Raw genomic sequence first — 13821 nt, forward strand, 5'->3', positions numbered from 1 at the left:
CAACCTCTTCCAGGGTATGGATTATATTTATGTACCTCAGAGTCTTAACACGGTGGCCCATTAATTCGGTTTCCTCTGCTACTGGCTGTTCACTAGTTGTCTAAGGGGACAGGGCTTTCTAGAACCCACCCTATTCGGCCCCATGAGATCCTTCGCCCTTGGAGGCATCAGCTACCTGGGCTGGTGCTGGAGGGGAGGGGAGAGGGGGTACAGCCCAGACCTAAGTGTCCGGCGTGACAATCTGGGTCCTGCCCTCTCCATTGGCTCTACCCTGAAGATAGGGCAGGGGTAGGAGTAGGGGGGCACCCAGGGTGCCCCCAACAGCACCCCTGCCCTCCTCCCCTCGGGGCCATGCTTCCCCCACGCAGGCTCTAGGACTCAGTGCTTCCTCGGTCTTGGGGCACCATGCCCCTCTAGAGCACCGGGAACTGGGATAAACCCCAACTTTGCTTGTGTGGCACCCCCTGTCCCCAGAGGGGCACAGGGGCCAAACGGGCCTCTCTGGTCAGGTGCATTCATGCCGGCAGGCCCAGAAGGCCACCCCGCGGGGCCCACACAAAGCAGTGAACACACAGGCCTTGAGAAAGTGGCTGCTCCTTTCTTAACTTACTGGGTTTCACATGGTACTGAAGCGCCCACCCAGAGGCTCCTCAAGGCCCCGCAGTCCCGAGTCAGGGCTTCCCGGGCTGGGCAGGAGGCGGGAAGCCCTCCAGCACCCAGGGGTGCAGTGGGCATGTCTGGCTGCCCATAAATACCTTTCCATAAATACGGCCCAGCTGTTTCCAGGTAAACAGGCTGAGCTGCAGCAGTCCCAGGGCTTCGCACCACAAGCACCTGCTCCGAGGGCAGGGGCCTCACACCCGCACCTGCACCCACACCTGCCCACAGTCCCGCCCCAGGGCGCCGGTCGGGGGGCTTCCTGCACACTGTGGTCCCCGCGCCGGTGCCCCGGTGCTGCAGAGCCCGGCCGGGCAGGGCCTCCCTCCTCGTGGCCAGACGATCCTTGCAGCTGCACGACTGTCCCCAGGCCTCGGAGACAAGAGCAGGGCTGGAGTCCCGGCCCCCGGCGTCTCTCCTCAGTGGTCACCAAGGCCCCTGAGTCCTCTCAGCGGCCCCTGGGAGACAGGCCTCGGCGGGCACTGCCCCTGAGCTAGTGCTTCTCGGCGCTGCTGCTGAGCCCGGGGCCGTGAGAGGCTGACGGCGAAGCCACTGAAGGGCAGGAGAAGAGCAGGTCAGCCCCGGCGCAGGCGCAAACTCTCCAAGTGTTCAGAGCTCTGGGCTCCGGACTCCCCTCCCGTCCTTCCAGCGCCAGCCCGACAGAGCGGGGAGACAGCCCAGCCGCTCCTCCGCAGCCGCCCCCGACACCTCCTCTCCGAGGTCCAGATTCTGGAATGCCCGCCACCCAGTGGGGCCCAGATCACACGTAAGTGCCCGATCCTCATCCCTCCTCTGGCCTTAGTCTGCTGGTAACGAACACGCGATGCCACCAAATGCCACCCTCCTGGCAATGTGGGGATGCCCCCGGCCCCCTTACCTGGACCCAGGGCTGGGGCTGGGGTCTCCGGGAACTGGGAGGGCCCACCTGAAGGCAGACAGACACGCTACTGCCCCACCCTTTGGTGGGCAACAGAAACGGGGCAGCGAGGCCTGCAGGGACCCCCAGTCCCACCCTGCATGGCCTCTCCCCGCCTCACTCCTATGCAAGTGATGGGGCTCTCCCGCTCCCCAAAGGAAGGTCCCCAGCCCTGCCTGCTGGAAGAGGGGCCGGGAGGTGGGACTTTGGGCTGGATGGGGAGGGACCAAGCAGGGTCCGCTCCAGGACAGGGGGCAGCGAGGCCCTGCCTGTCCTCCTTCCCAGCAGGGCTCTGCTCCAGCAGACGGGGCCTCAGGCAGGTGAACCCCCAGCTCCTGACCCTCGCTGAAGGTCAAGGCCGCCCAGGACGCCTGCAGCGCAGTACCATACCTGACCACCAGGTGCCGCCGTGGACAGCGTTCACCCCAGCACCAGCCCCCCAGGTTCTGCCTCCACCTGCCCCACCCCCACGCCTCTGCAGGAGGTGGGACCCCCCTAAAGGTGCTTAGCAGTTTGGGGCCAGGGCTGCCTTGACGAGGCTCGAAAAGATGCACACACAATATGAAGACCATGTCTGGGGTCCCCAAGCCAAGGGGCCCAGACTGGAATCCCCGCTCACAGCCTGGCTCCCCCTTCACCCCACCTCAGGGCCTGCCCGGCACAGGCCCCAAGCCAGCCTCTGGCCTCGCTTGGCAGACACGACCTTTTGGTGCTGCTTCTTCCCAGGAGCAGGCTGGGCCTGGGGGAGGTGACCAGGACACCTGAGGGGCACAGCTGGCCGGAGGGGCAGGGAACCCCGAGATCTGCCTGCAGACAGCACATTCCCCCAGAGGCTTGAGGGGCTGAGAGGCCACGGTGCCATCACGGCACCTTCCCCGACCCTGCCCGTGGGTGCACACAGGCACATGTATGCACTGGAGCACAGGCATGCCGTGAAGCACACGTGCGCACGGGAGCGCACACAGGCACTGGCACGCACACACTGGGACACACGCAGGTGCTAGTGTGCACAGACCGGAGCACACACCTGTGCTACTGCACACACGTGCACAGGTGCACCGTTGTCGTGCCCTGGTTCACACACACGCAGGGCGAGGAACGGGTGGGGCGGTGGGCTGTGTCTGTGCCCACCCACGCTGGATCACCCAGCCCTGCCCGTGGGGTCTCCACCCTCTGCAGTTTGAGCCCACCCCAGCCGCTGTCTGGGCCTGGAGTCAGCAGGGCACTGCAGGCTGGCCCACGGCCGAGTCCGGCCCCATGGTCCAAGGGCCGGAAGTTTCACACTTGGCCCGTCAGAGGCCTGCAGATACCACAGGCGCCGCGCTGGGTTGGTGACCTTTGGCCCAGCCAGCACAGAGTCCTCCCTCTCTCCCCCGAGCCTGACTCACCCTGCTGGCACATGGGCCCCATGTAGCCGTCCACGCAGTGGCACTGCCCACTGACAGCGTCGCAGTCAGCCCCACCCCCGCAGGAGCAGCGCAAGGCACAGCCTGGCCCGAAGAAGCCCCTTCTGCAGCCTGAGGGCACAAGACGCAGGAGAGACGGGCCTGAGTGCCACTCCTGTCTGCCTGGGGCCGGGACCCCAGGCTTCGGGCCACCCTGTGGGGAATGTGCGGGAGCAAGGACCTCAGGCCTCAGCTTCCCTGTCCTGCAGGAGCTCTCACGTGGGAAAGCACCAGGCACCAGGCACCAGCCCAGAGTCACTGCCCGCCTTCCCGCCCAGCCCCCGGCTGGCGAAGGTGAGCTGGCGGTCAGGGATGCTCCCTCCAGGGCGACGCGGCCAAGAGCCACGAGGACGTGTGTGGAGGTCCCAGGGCCGGCGCCTCCTCCCCTGGCACGTCTGGGAGGCTGGCACGTTTCCTTCCCACCTAACTGGGGCCTCTCTCTAGGACTGCAGCCCACGCCCAAGGGAGAGGCTAACCGGGGACTCAGGTGGGGGCCAGAGGGCAGGACGGGCCTTGACAACCCCGAGCAGGAGCTCCACGCTGGGGCCCCTGCAGAGGGACGGGTTGGGCACGGTGCCCAGGCCACAACGTGGCACAGATGGGGCTCCGTCAACACGGTCAATACCACTGACAGAGACCTGCACCCATGCCCCCCACCAAGCGGGACCCCAGACTCACCCAGGTCACAGGTGGCCCCCGTGAGCCCCGGGGGGCATAGGCAGTGGCCGGTGACAGGGTCACAGGGCACCCCATCCTCGCAGTCACACTGCTGGTTGCAGCCTTCTCCAAATGAGCCTGGCTCACACCCTGGTGGGGGCAGTGGGCTTAGCATCACCTGTCCCGTACCCAGGGTGAGGGGCCGGATGGAGAACGTGGGCTCACGGAACACTCACCCTTCTCGCAGAACTGTCCGCGGAAGCCGGCAGGGCAGAGACACCTGCCACTGACGGGGTCGCAGGGGGCGCCGTGCTGACACTCGCACATCCCCCGGCAGCCAGCCCCGTGGAAGCCAGGGGGACAGGCTGAGGGAGACCCGGGTTGGAGCTCCTGACTCAGTTTGCCCAGAGTTAGCAAAGGACCGGGTCAGGGGCCCAGCTCCCCCGTCCTCCCACCCAGGCCCGGCCCTGAGCTGGGACCTCTGCCCCGGGAGCCCCACCGAAGCTGGGGTCAGGCCTCATCTCATCGGGCCCCCGCGGGGAGTGACACGGAAAGCAGAGGAGCGGATGCCAGGACAGGGGCCGACCCCACGACTCACGGTGCTCGCAGGCCTGGCCGTAGAAGCCGGGGCTGCAGTGGCAGGCGCCCGACGAGGGCTCACAGGCACCGTGGTTATGGCAGGAGCACTCCAGGAGGCAGGCGGCACCGTAGCGCCCAGCGGGGCAGGCTGGGGAGAAGGCCGGCGGGTCAGCCTCTTGCCACGGGAGAGCAGGGGGCACAGAGCTGGCCCCTGGGCACTAGCCTGATCCGTGTGAGCCCAGCAGCCTCGCCCGGCCCGACGGTAGCCTGCGGCCCCCGCAAACGCCCTCGAGCTACGGCCCTCCTCGGGAGCCTAGGGCCCCCCACCCCACTACCACCACACCGGGTACAGCCTCGCTCCCCTGCAGGCACCACCCTCCAGCTCACACGGCGATGTGGCCCCGTCCCAGACAGACACTCACCCAGCTCGCAGTGCAGCCCCGTCCAGCCCAGGCCGCAGGAGCAGCTGCCGTTGGCGGCGTGACACAGGCCCCCATTTCTGCAGGAGCACACGTGCTCACAGTTCACACCAAACCGGTTCTGGGGGCAACCTAGGGACAGAGTCGGGCGCTGCTCAGAGCTCTGGCCCAGGGACGCACCCCACCCCAGATCTGACAGTCATTCAACAAACACTCCCCGGGCCTCTGAGAACCAGTCCCTGCCCCTGCGCACACACGCGCCAGGAAACAACAACAACCACATCCTGCCCGTTCGTCTATCCTCCACAGATGCCGGGCCTGATCCGCGCTGAGGATAACACAGGATGAAAGGGACCAGGGCCCTCCAGGGGCTGTGAGTGCCTGCCCAGCTGGCGGGAGGGGGTTAGGGAAGTCTTCCTGGAGGTGGTAGCAGAGGAGGCTGGGCAACCCTGCACCCCAGGTGGCCCCTGTTCACATGCTGATTGACCCATGGCTCCGTCCTTCCCTGCGGGCCTAGGGGAGTGTGACCCGCCCCTTGATGAGGACCAGAGGGCGGCAGGGGGTTCAGACCTACCAGGGTGCGGGGCCAGGCCAAGCAGGGCCTTAAGGACCATGCATGCCATCATAAGCATGAGCCCCACCACTGTCCCCAGGGACCGCCCCGTCTCCCCACCATGGGCTGTGCTCCAGGCCTCCCTCTCTGTGGGCTCCCTGGCCACTGGGCCCAGTAGAAAGGCCAGAGGGACCCCATCCCAAGAGGACATCAGCCAGAAGGCTGGCTCCGTCCTCAGATGAAACAGCCGCCTGACCCCCTCCTGCTGGGGGGGGCTCTGGGTCAGAATGGGTTCATCCCCCACTGGCCACAGGAAACTGGACAGGTCACCTGATGGCCTGAGCCTTGGAATCACAGGTCAAGGCAAGGCGTGGGATGCTATTGGATGACCCGAGTGGGCACTGCAGTCAACACAAGCTAGACCCTCACTTCTCATCCTCAGGACACTTGGGGGATTAACGGTGGGGACGCAGTTCTCCCCCAGTGACCCCAGGGCTTCACCACATCACCCGCCCCCGAGGCTGACGGAGTGACACCCGTGAAGTACCCAAGGCAGCAGGGGGCGCAGCCTCTCACCATGCTCACAGTGGACGCCGGTCCTCCCGGGGGGGCAGGAACAGGTGCCGGTCACGGGGTCACAGGCCGCCCCCTGCCCACACCTGCACACGTGGGCACAGTGGGGGCCAAAGCGGCCGTGTGGACAGGCTGCCAGGAGGAAATGGGAGGGTGGCCACTCCAGGCTGGATTCCCCCTCTCTGCCGTGTCAACCAGGGACAGGGCGGGATGGGCCAGAGAGGGCAGGGTGGGGAGAGTCCCGTGTCTGCCCAGATGCGGCAGGGCTGCCTGCTGCCACGCCCCCTGCCCGCTGGCTCTGCTGGGGGCCGGCCGGGCTGCGGAGGCGAGCGACAGTGAGTCACAGCGGCCCCCCGCCCACCCCGCCAGCCCAGCCAGGATTCCAGATGATTGGAAAGGCCCCACCTGGCTCAGGGAAAGGCCCTTCTCTCGGCAGGACGCCCAGCTGGCCTCTGCACGGCCCCTGGTGGACACGGCCTGAGCGGGGGGCACAGCACACGGCCAGGCAGAGCTGGCCGGCAGGGATGCTTTGGTCTCACGGAACCCCCAGCTTAGCCCGGCCTGCGGCCAGGCCCCGGGGGGCGGGCCCAAGAAGGGGGGTGGTCAGGGGCTGGCTAAGCCTACCCACCGAGGCGCAGGGAGGAGCGGCCCCCGCCCGCACCCTGGCCGCTCACCGAGGCCGCAGTCGGTCCCGAGGAAACCGGACGGGCAGTGGCAGGCCCCTGTGGCCGCGTCACAGGAGCCCCCGTTGAGACACCCACACAGCTGCTCACAGCCGGGCCCGAACCGCCCGGGCGGGCACCCTGCAGGGGGAGGGGCCAGCTGCCAGGGGCCGGGGGCGCTCACAAAGCCCCCGACCTCCCACCTCCCACATCATCCTTCCCGAGGGCCTAGCGGGCAGCATGGGCAGCACTTACGTGGCTGGCAGCCGGCACCGTGGTAGCCAGCGGCACACGCACAGGCCCCCGAGGCAGGGTGGCAGGCCTGGTTCTCGCCTGGGCACTGGCACTTCTGCCCACAGCGCTCCCCAAAGGCACCGGGCGGGCAGGCTGGGGTGAGGGGGCAGGGGTCAGTGCCGGCCCTGCCTGGAGCGGGCAGCCTCCCAGGAGTTGCCTCCCGGAGCCCTTCCTGGGGGTAGAGGTTTGGGGCCCAGCACGGGGGCACGTGCGGCCTGAGCCACCCACTGCCCCAGGGCCCGCCCAGGTTGGTCACCTACCCTGCTCACAGCCGGGCCCAGTGAAGCCTGGGGGACAGGGACACTCCCCGGTGACGTGGTGGCAGGCAACGCCGGGTGGGCACTGGCAGCGCTGGGCACAGGCCTCTCCAAACCAGCCGGGCGGGCAGGCTGCAGGGAGGCATGGGCCCGGAAGGGTCACCGTGTGAAGGGCCCAACCCCACCCGGAGCACCAGCGGAGCTGGGGGCTCGCCATTCTCACACCGCCAGCCCCTCAATCCCGGCAGGCAGAGGCACGCCCCGGTGACGTGGTGGCAGGCGGCCCCCCGGCGGCAGGCACAGTTCTTACAGGGAACCCCGAACGCGCCCTTGGGACAGGCTGCGAGGAAAGAGGCGGGCAGGCGGGCGGGGGGCTGCTTGGGGCGGCTCCCTGGACGGAAGTGGGGAGGCCCCGGGAGCTCAGCCCACAGCCCTGCCCCCTACCCGTCCGTTGCCCACCCCGGGGAGGCCTCCACACCCTGGCGTGAGCCGAGGCCACACTGGAGGGGGCCCTAACCCGTCCCACTCACGGCTCTGGCACTTGTCCCCAGTCCAGCCGGCCGGGCAGAGGCAGTGGCCTGTGTGCCGGTCACAGAGGCCACCGTGGAGGCACCCGCAGACGTGCTGGCAGCCGGCTCCGAAGAACCCCGGGAGGCACTCTGCAGAGGCGGGGACAGGTGAGGGGACCGGTGAGGGTCCAGCCCTGGAGCAGGGCGATGCCCCTGGGACCCAGGACACCCCTGCCCCGCCACTGCTTCCCACACCCAGAGCCTCGGATCCCGTGTCCTTGGGAAAGAGGGGTGTCCAGTGGGCTGGTCACACTGCAGGCGACACCCCAGGACCCTGACCCTCAACTCCAGGCAGCCACAGGGGGAGGGGGCTGCACCGAGGCACACCGGGGTGCTGGCCCTAGGTTCCAGACCCCCAGGGTCCCTCCTTCCTCCTCCGCCTGCCTGGCGCTCACCCTTCTCACAGGCCAGCCCAGCCCAGCCCTCGGGGCAGGTGCAGTGGCCTGAGACAGGGTCACAGGTGCCCTGGTTCTGGCAGAGGCAGGCATGCTGACAGTCCTCGCCGTAGAGGCCCGCGGGACAGGCTGCGGACGGAGAGAGAAGTGACTTGCAGCATCCCCGCCAGCCAGGCCCGGGGCCTGAACCCTTGGAGGGCCAGCCCACTGGATCTGCAGGCCCGCCCCAAAGGGCAGGGACCTAGGGCTGCCTCTAGGACGACCTGCTCCAGGGCTCCCCGGGCCCACCTGCCCAGCCTCCGGGGGCTCAGGGCTGAAGGGTGTGGTCCTAAGCCTTCCTCCCCGCCCCAGGTGCCCCATGGCGGGGGCATGGGCCCCCACCCTCCCTGCCCTTCATTCCCAGTGAGCTGTATGTCCACCTCGCGCCCCACACCATGTGACCTTGCACAGCCCAGAGAGGGGCAAGCAGGTTGCCTGGCCCCAGAGTCCTGGGCAAGGCTCACCCTGTAGGCAGGTGGGCCCCGTCCAGCCAGGGCCACAGTGACACTGCCCGTGGACAGGATCACAGGAGGCCCCATTAAAGCAGGAGCAGGCCTGGCTGCAGTTGTGGCCGTACGTGTGGGCTGGGCAGGCTGCAGGAGAGAGGAGCGGTCAGGGGCCGGGGGGACGGACCCCAGGAGGGGCTGCAGCAGATGGTCCCGGGCTGCTGTGGTCCATCTGCCCCTCCCTCTGGCCTGGGCACCAGTCAGGGTGGCCACAGATAAGGACTGACCCTAGCCCTAACGGGCAGCACCCAGGGCTGATGGGGGCCTCACGCACTCTGGGCACAGCGGGGACCCCGGCGGCCAGCAGGGCAGAGGCAGGAGCCGTCCACGGCGTCGCAGGGCACCCCGGGGCTGCAGTCACAGGTGCGGTGGCAGTCCACTCCGAAGAAGCCGGCAGGGCAGGCTGCAGGCAGGGGGCGGTGATGGGAGATGGCCAGGGGTCATGGGTCCCCCACCCACACGCCCGGCCACCCCGGCCTGCACCCTGGCTCACCGCGCTCACAGAAGGTTCCCCTCCAGCCGGCCGGGCAGGTGCAGGCCCCGCTGACATGGTCACAGGCTGCCCCGTGCTCACACTGGCACTGCCGCCCACAGCCCGGCCCGAAGTAGCCCTGGGGACACCCTGAGACACCAGACCATCAGCTGTGGGGACGGTGAGCCTGACCCAATCCTCCCCAGGCCTCCACCGCCACTGGGCCAGGGCCCGGGACTGTGGGGCGGGAGGACCCCTTCCATACCCAAGGCCTCTGCACCCGTCCCCCAGCTAGGAACCGAGCCCCGAGCCCTGGGGAGGAGGGAGCCCCAGGCCCACCCAGACCCACCCACCCAGCCAGGGCAAGGCCCTCGTTCCTTAGCAGACACCTTTCTCCCCTTCTCCAGGTGCCAGGGGTCCTGTGGGGCACAACTGGCCCCACCTCTCCCTGCTGCGCCAGGTGGGCCTTCTGTTGGGCCCAGGCAGGTGGGAGGGTGGAGCCTGGCCCAGGCTGGGGAGGGAGGGGGGTGGGCTCAGGCGAGGAGACTCCCTGTTTGTCTGGGGACAGGAGGGCAGGACTAGGTCCCCGACACTTGGGCATGTGCACGTGCAAGTATGCATGTGCGTGCGCATGCGGGTGTGCATCGGCGCGTGTGCGTATGTGTGCGTGTGTGGGCCGGGACTCACGCTGCTCGCACCACGGGCCCACATAGCCGGCCTCACACAGACACAGGCCGCTGACGGCGTCGCAGCTCCCGTGGCTTGCGCTGCAGTTGCAGGTGTGGCTGCAGTCTGGTCCCCAGTGGCCGCTGTCACAGGCTGCGACAGGGGCCGGGTCACCCTGTGCAGGTGACCACAGCCACGTTGGGGTCCAGGGCCCTCCCCGGGGCCTGGGCGGAGGCTTCCCCAGGGCAGGGCAGGGATGCTTGCACACCAGGCTGCCTACCTCTCTGGCAGCTGAGGCCGGTCCACCCTGGGGCGCAGCTGCAGCGGCCAGTCACCGGGTGGCAGAGCCCGTCGTTGACACAGGAGCATCGCATCTGGCAGCTGGGCCCAAACCAGCCTGCTGGGCAAGCTGCAGGGAGGGCGGGGTGAGCGTACTGGGGCCAGGGGACACGGGGCCGGGGGCAGGGGGACACAGGTATGGGACACAGGGGTGGGACACGGGGGTCGCAGGTGGGGCCGAGGTCGGGGCGGCGGGCACTCACTGTCCTGGCAGCGGCTGCCCATGAAGCCGGGGCGGCACAGGCAGGCTCCGGTCTCAGGCTCACAGGAGGCACCGTGCTCGCACGCTGGGCAGATCTCCTGGCAGCCGAGCCCCCAGTGACCCTCAGGACAATCTAGCCCCACCACAGCCAGTCAGTCTCCCCTGGGGCCTTGCTGGGCCCCTCGGGGAGCAGGAACTTCTGTTCCCACCTGAGCTGTCCCGGAGGAGGGAGAGGAACAGGCACGGGAACCCCCAGCCTCCTCATGGGCTGCAGGCTACAGGGCGTCCACCCCCAGAAACGGAGCCCCTGCCCTAGAACGGCTCAACAGGCAAAAGGGGGGCACCCAGAGTGAACAGGTGCCTAGAGGACAAGCCACAGGCCCAGGGAGGGCTGGGAGCCGCTGGTCAACCTGTCTCCATGGCTGACAGTTCCTAGTGCGAGCACCCTCTGTGGGCATGGCCACAGGGCAGCCACAGATGCCCACGTCCAGACCCAAGGCTGGTTGGTGTGAGCTCTCGCAGTTGCTGTGGACTGGCCTGGGGTCTGCAGGGCTCCAGGGCTGAGGTCAGGGTTCCCCAAACACAGCCCAGGGCTGGGGTCCCCAAACACAGCCCAGAGCTGGGGTCCCCAAATGGGATCCAGGCTGGGCTCCCCAAACACCGCCAGGAGTCATGCAGCCCAGGGCAGTTAGGAGACCCCGGCACAAGGCTGCCACTCACCTGCCCCACAGTCAGCCCCGGTCCTCCCAGGAGGGCACAGGCACCGCCCCGTGACCCGGTCGCAGGGGGCGCCCTCACAGGAGCAGAAGCCCGAGCAGTTCTTGCCGAATGTCCCAGCCGGGCACTCTGCGGGGGGTGCGGGGGGGGGCCTCAGCCACCACCACGAGGAGCTGCCCTCCTCCCCTTGAGGCCCCGCCCCACCCCGCCCCTGGCACCTGCCCCCGGCACCTGCCCCCTGCCCCAGCAGCGTTGCTGGACACAGCCGCGGTCCCCTGGGTGACGAGGGCGGTCACGGGAGTGGGCAGGAGACGGGGGGGCACAGGGCAGGACGAGGAGGGGCCTGTTTGGGCTGACCCGCCTTGGGGGGCGGCGGGGAGCGGCGGCCTGGAGACCACAGGCCAGCAGGGCTCGGGAGGCGGGCAGCCAGGGCCCTGGAGAGCGGGGCGCAGGGCTGGCTCTGCCTTCCTCCCACTTTGGTGCACCCTGGGGACCCCCTGCTGGTCACCCCCATGTTCAGGAATGAGAGCGGCCAGGCGGCTCTGGGCCCACAACAGGGCTTCGGGAAAGAATGCAGGGGCCACGGAGCCTCGCCCCACCTGTGAGGGCTGCAGTGGCTGCTCTGGTGGCCTTGCAGGGCACTGCACCAGACCTCACACCTGCCCTGGCTGGGGAGGCAACGCGGTGGAGGGAGGGCCCTGCCAGCCTCAGCACCGTGTGGCCGCCCCAGTGCTGCTGGAGGGAAAGCTCCCAGCTCAGGAAGGCCAGCACGGCACCTGGAGAGGGTGGGCTGAGGCACCCTCCACGCCAAAGAATCAGAGCCCGCCCAGCACCCAAACACCCAGCGGGGCTGAGACTGAGGTCGCTCCCTGCCTGAGGGGCGTGAGGTATCAGAGGGTGGGCGGGTGCCAGGCCTGGGGTCTCCCTGGGCCCTGAGATGAGCTCTGGACAAAGGACACACCCTGGTGAACTGCTGCCATGAGGGCCCATGCTGTGCGGGCACAGGCCCGCCCACTGGACCGCAGGTGCAGCGCAGGGCACGCACCAGGTGGCCAGGTGCAGCGCACGCACGCAGGCACCCACGCAGTGCGGACCGGGGCGGGCAGGGAGGCCCAGCGGGGCCAGATGGAGCTGTCCCGCCACCTAGGGGAGCCCCCGCTCCACTGACTAGGGGCAGACACGTGTTTGGGGGTTAATACTTTCCAGACCTAACAGCAGCGGGGAGCCCATTATTGCTGTAAAAAATATGTGTGTCATTTCCTGTGGCTCATCCTTGGGGCCCTGGAGGCTTTTAAAGAAAAAAGGAAAAGAAAGACAAAGAAAACCAGCAGGGAAGCGCTGGGGGTGAAGGCCCTTCCGAGTCTCAGCACACAGGCCGCCAAAGAGGGCAGGTGCAGGCAGGCCTGCCGTGTGCTGGGGCTCAGGGGGAGACTGACCCCTCAGCTGGGGCTGGGCGGTGGCCCCCAGGCCGCTTAGGGGCAGCTGGTCGGGCAACTCTGGCTGAGGGGAACTCGAGCCGCTGCCCCGGTCGGGGTCACACCAATCACACCACAGGCCCCCTCGGCTCCCACCTGCCCCCCGGCTGACGGGTGAGGACGGTGTGCCAAGGGAGGTCCCAACCTGCCTGCGCCCCGTCGGCGGCCACGGCAGCCCCACTGCTCAGAGCGAGGGCTCCCCCATGTAAACGAGGGGCCCCCAGCCTCCAGCCTCACCCGTGCTTGGTGCCCACTCATGCTGTCCCCTGGCCCGGGCATCCACGTGGAGGGCCTTTGGTCACTCCCCGCGCCCCACGCCGGCACCTCGGGCCCAGACTTCACTCCGAGCCACCACCCTTGGGAGCAGCTGCCTCAGTGCCGCTCTCGCTCAGACCCACCAGGAAGGAGCCCCCTGGCCCAGCTTCCAGCACAAAGCTCACTTAGAGTATCCTGTGACAGAGTGAGTGAGCAAGTGACAGAGGGAGGGGACGATCTTGGAGAGGCACTGGCCCTTCTCCAGGCCGCCCTGCTCGTGCGTGCACGTGCACGTGCACACGCACACACACACACACACACACACACACACGAGTTCCCGCCCTCTCGGGTGCACAGAGACAGGCAGACCTGTGGCTGAGTCACCACCGCGTGACCAGGGTGGGGACATGGCAGGTCAAGGTGCTGCCAGGACCAGCACTTACGGTGCCCGGCGCCCAGCACGGACCAGACGACCTGCACCCCACCCGCACACCAGGGCTGGCCGCTCACCTTGGCCGCAGTCCTCCCCCTGGTAGCCGGCAGGACACTGCTTCCCACACTGGCCACTGATGGGGTCACAGGCCACGCCCGGGGGGCAGGTGCACGCCTGCCGGCAGCCTGGCCCAAAGAAGCCCGGCTGGCACTCTGCAGGGGGAGAGGGGAGAGGGGTCTGCAGGGTTCCGCCGGCCCTGAGGCCCTCCCTCCACAGCCCTGCACTCACCGTCCTGGCACCGCTCGCCCCTGAAGCCCGCCTTGCAGGCACAGCTGCCGTCCCTCCTGTCACACGCGCGCGTGTTCCGCTGCTCACATTGGCACTCCTCCGAGCAGCCCGGCCCGAAGGCCCACGGTGGGCAGGCTGCACCCCAGAACCAACCGTGAGGGGGCTTGCCCCCTGCGAGCGCCCACCCTCCCCAGCCCAGGTTCTCCGGCCCCATCCACCGAGCTGTATCTGGGACCCCACGCAGAGCCGCTGGTTTGTGCCCATTCCACAGATGAGAAACAGGGTCTCAGAGAGGCACTTCCCAGCCAGGAAACGCTCGGGATCCTCACTGCCTCCCTCTATACAATCCTTCTACAAAGAGCTCCTAGGATGCAGTCTGATTGCTTTTAGCCAGCATCCCACTGCCTCTCCCATCCCAGGTGTCTATGGACACAGAGAGGGGTGACCCCACCG

At 68.3% G+C, this 13821-nt stretch overlaps 1 protein-coding gene across 5 annotated transcripts in view; it reads right to left on the reverse strand.

Annotated features, from left to right (window-relative positions):
• Window positions 1-1063: 1063 nt before the first annotated feature.
• The window catches only part of MEGF6 (multiple EGF like domains 6), a 37745-nt gene continuing 24987 nt past the window's right edge, over window positions 1064-13821 (reverse strand). Inside the window, exons 13-34 of one of the 5 annotated variants that reach the window (XM_060079399.1) lie at window positions 13369-13503; window positions 13158-13292; window positions 10921-11046; window positions 10202-10333; window positions 9940-10068; window positions 9681-9812; window positions 9015-9143; window positions 8796-8924; window positions 8480-8608; window positions 7977-8105; window positions 7543-7671; window positions 7016-7144; window positions 6717-6848; window positions 6474-6602; window positions 5803-5931; window positions 4677-4805; window positions 4274-4402; window positions 3912-4040; window positions 3697-3825; window positions 2962-3090; window positions 1535-1582; window positions 1064-1209 (exon numbers count right to left, since the gene is read on the reverse strand). In XM_060079399.1, the coding sequence (XP_059935382.1) occupies window positions 1151-1209; window positions 1535-1582; window positions 2962-3090; window positions 3697-3825; window positions 3912-4040; window positions 4274-4402; window positions 4677-4805; window positions 5803-5931; window positions 6474-6602; window positions 6717-6848; window positions 7016-7144; window positions 7543-7671; window positions 7977-8105; window positions 8480-8608; window positions 8796-8924; window positions 9015-9143; window positions 9681-9812; window positions 9940-10068; window positions 10202-10333; window positions 10921-11046; window positions 13158-13292; window positions 13369-13503 (2705 nt within the window). In that variant the 3' untranslated portion in view covers window positions 1064-1150. Of the gene's footprint in view, window positions 1210-1534; window positions 1583-2961; window positions 3091-3696; window positions 3826-3911; window positions 4041-4273; window positions 4403-4676; window positions 4806-5802; window positions 5932-6473; window positions 6603-6716; window positions 6849-7015; window positions 7145-7542; window positions 7672-7976; window positions 8106-8479; window positions 8609-8795; window positions 8925-9014; window positions 9144-9680; window positions 9813-9939; window positions 10069-10201; window positions 10334-10920; window positions 11047-13157; window positions 13293-13368; window positions 13504-13821 lie in introns of those variants that run through there. The other 4 variants (XM_060079418.1, XM_060079409.1, XM_060079428.1 and 1 more) reach the window with 4 other exon arrangements.

The sequence above is a fragment of the Mesoplodon densirostris genome, chromosome 2, assembly GCF_025265405.1.
Source record: "Mesoplodon densirostris isolate mMesDen1 chromosome 2, mMesDen1 primary haplotype, whole genome shotgun sequence".
In the NCBI taxonomy this organism is placed as follows: domain Eukaryota; kingdom Metazoa; phylum Chordata; class Mammalia; order Artiodactyla; family Ziphiidae; genus Mesoplodon; species Mesoplodon densirostris.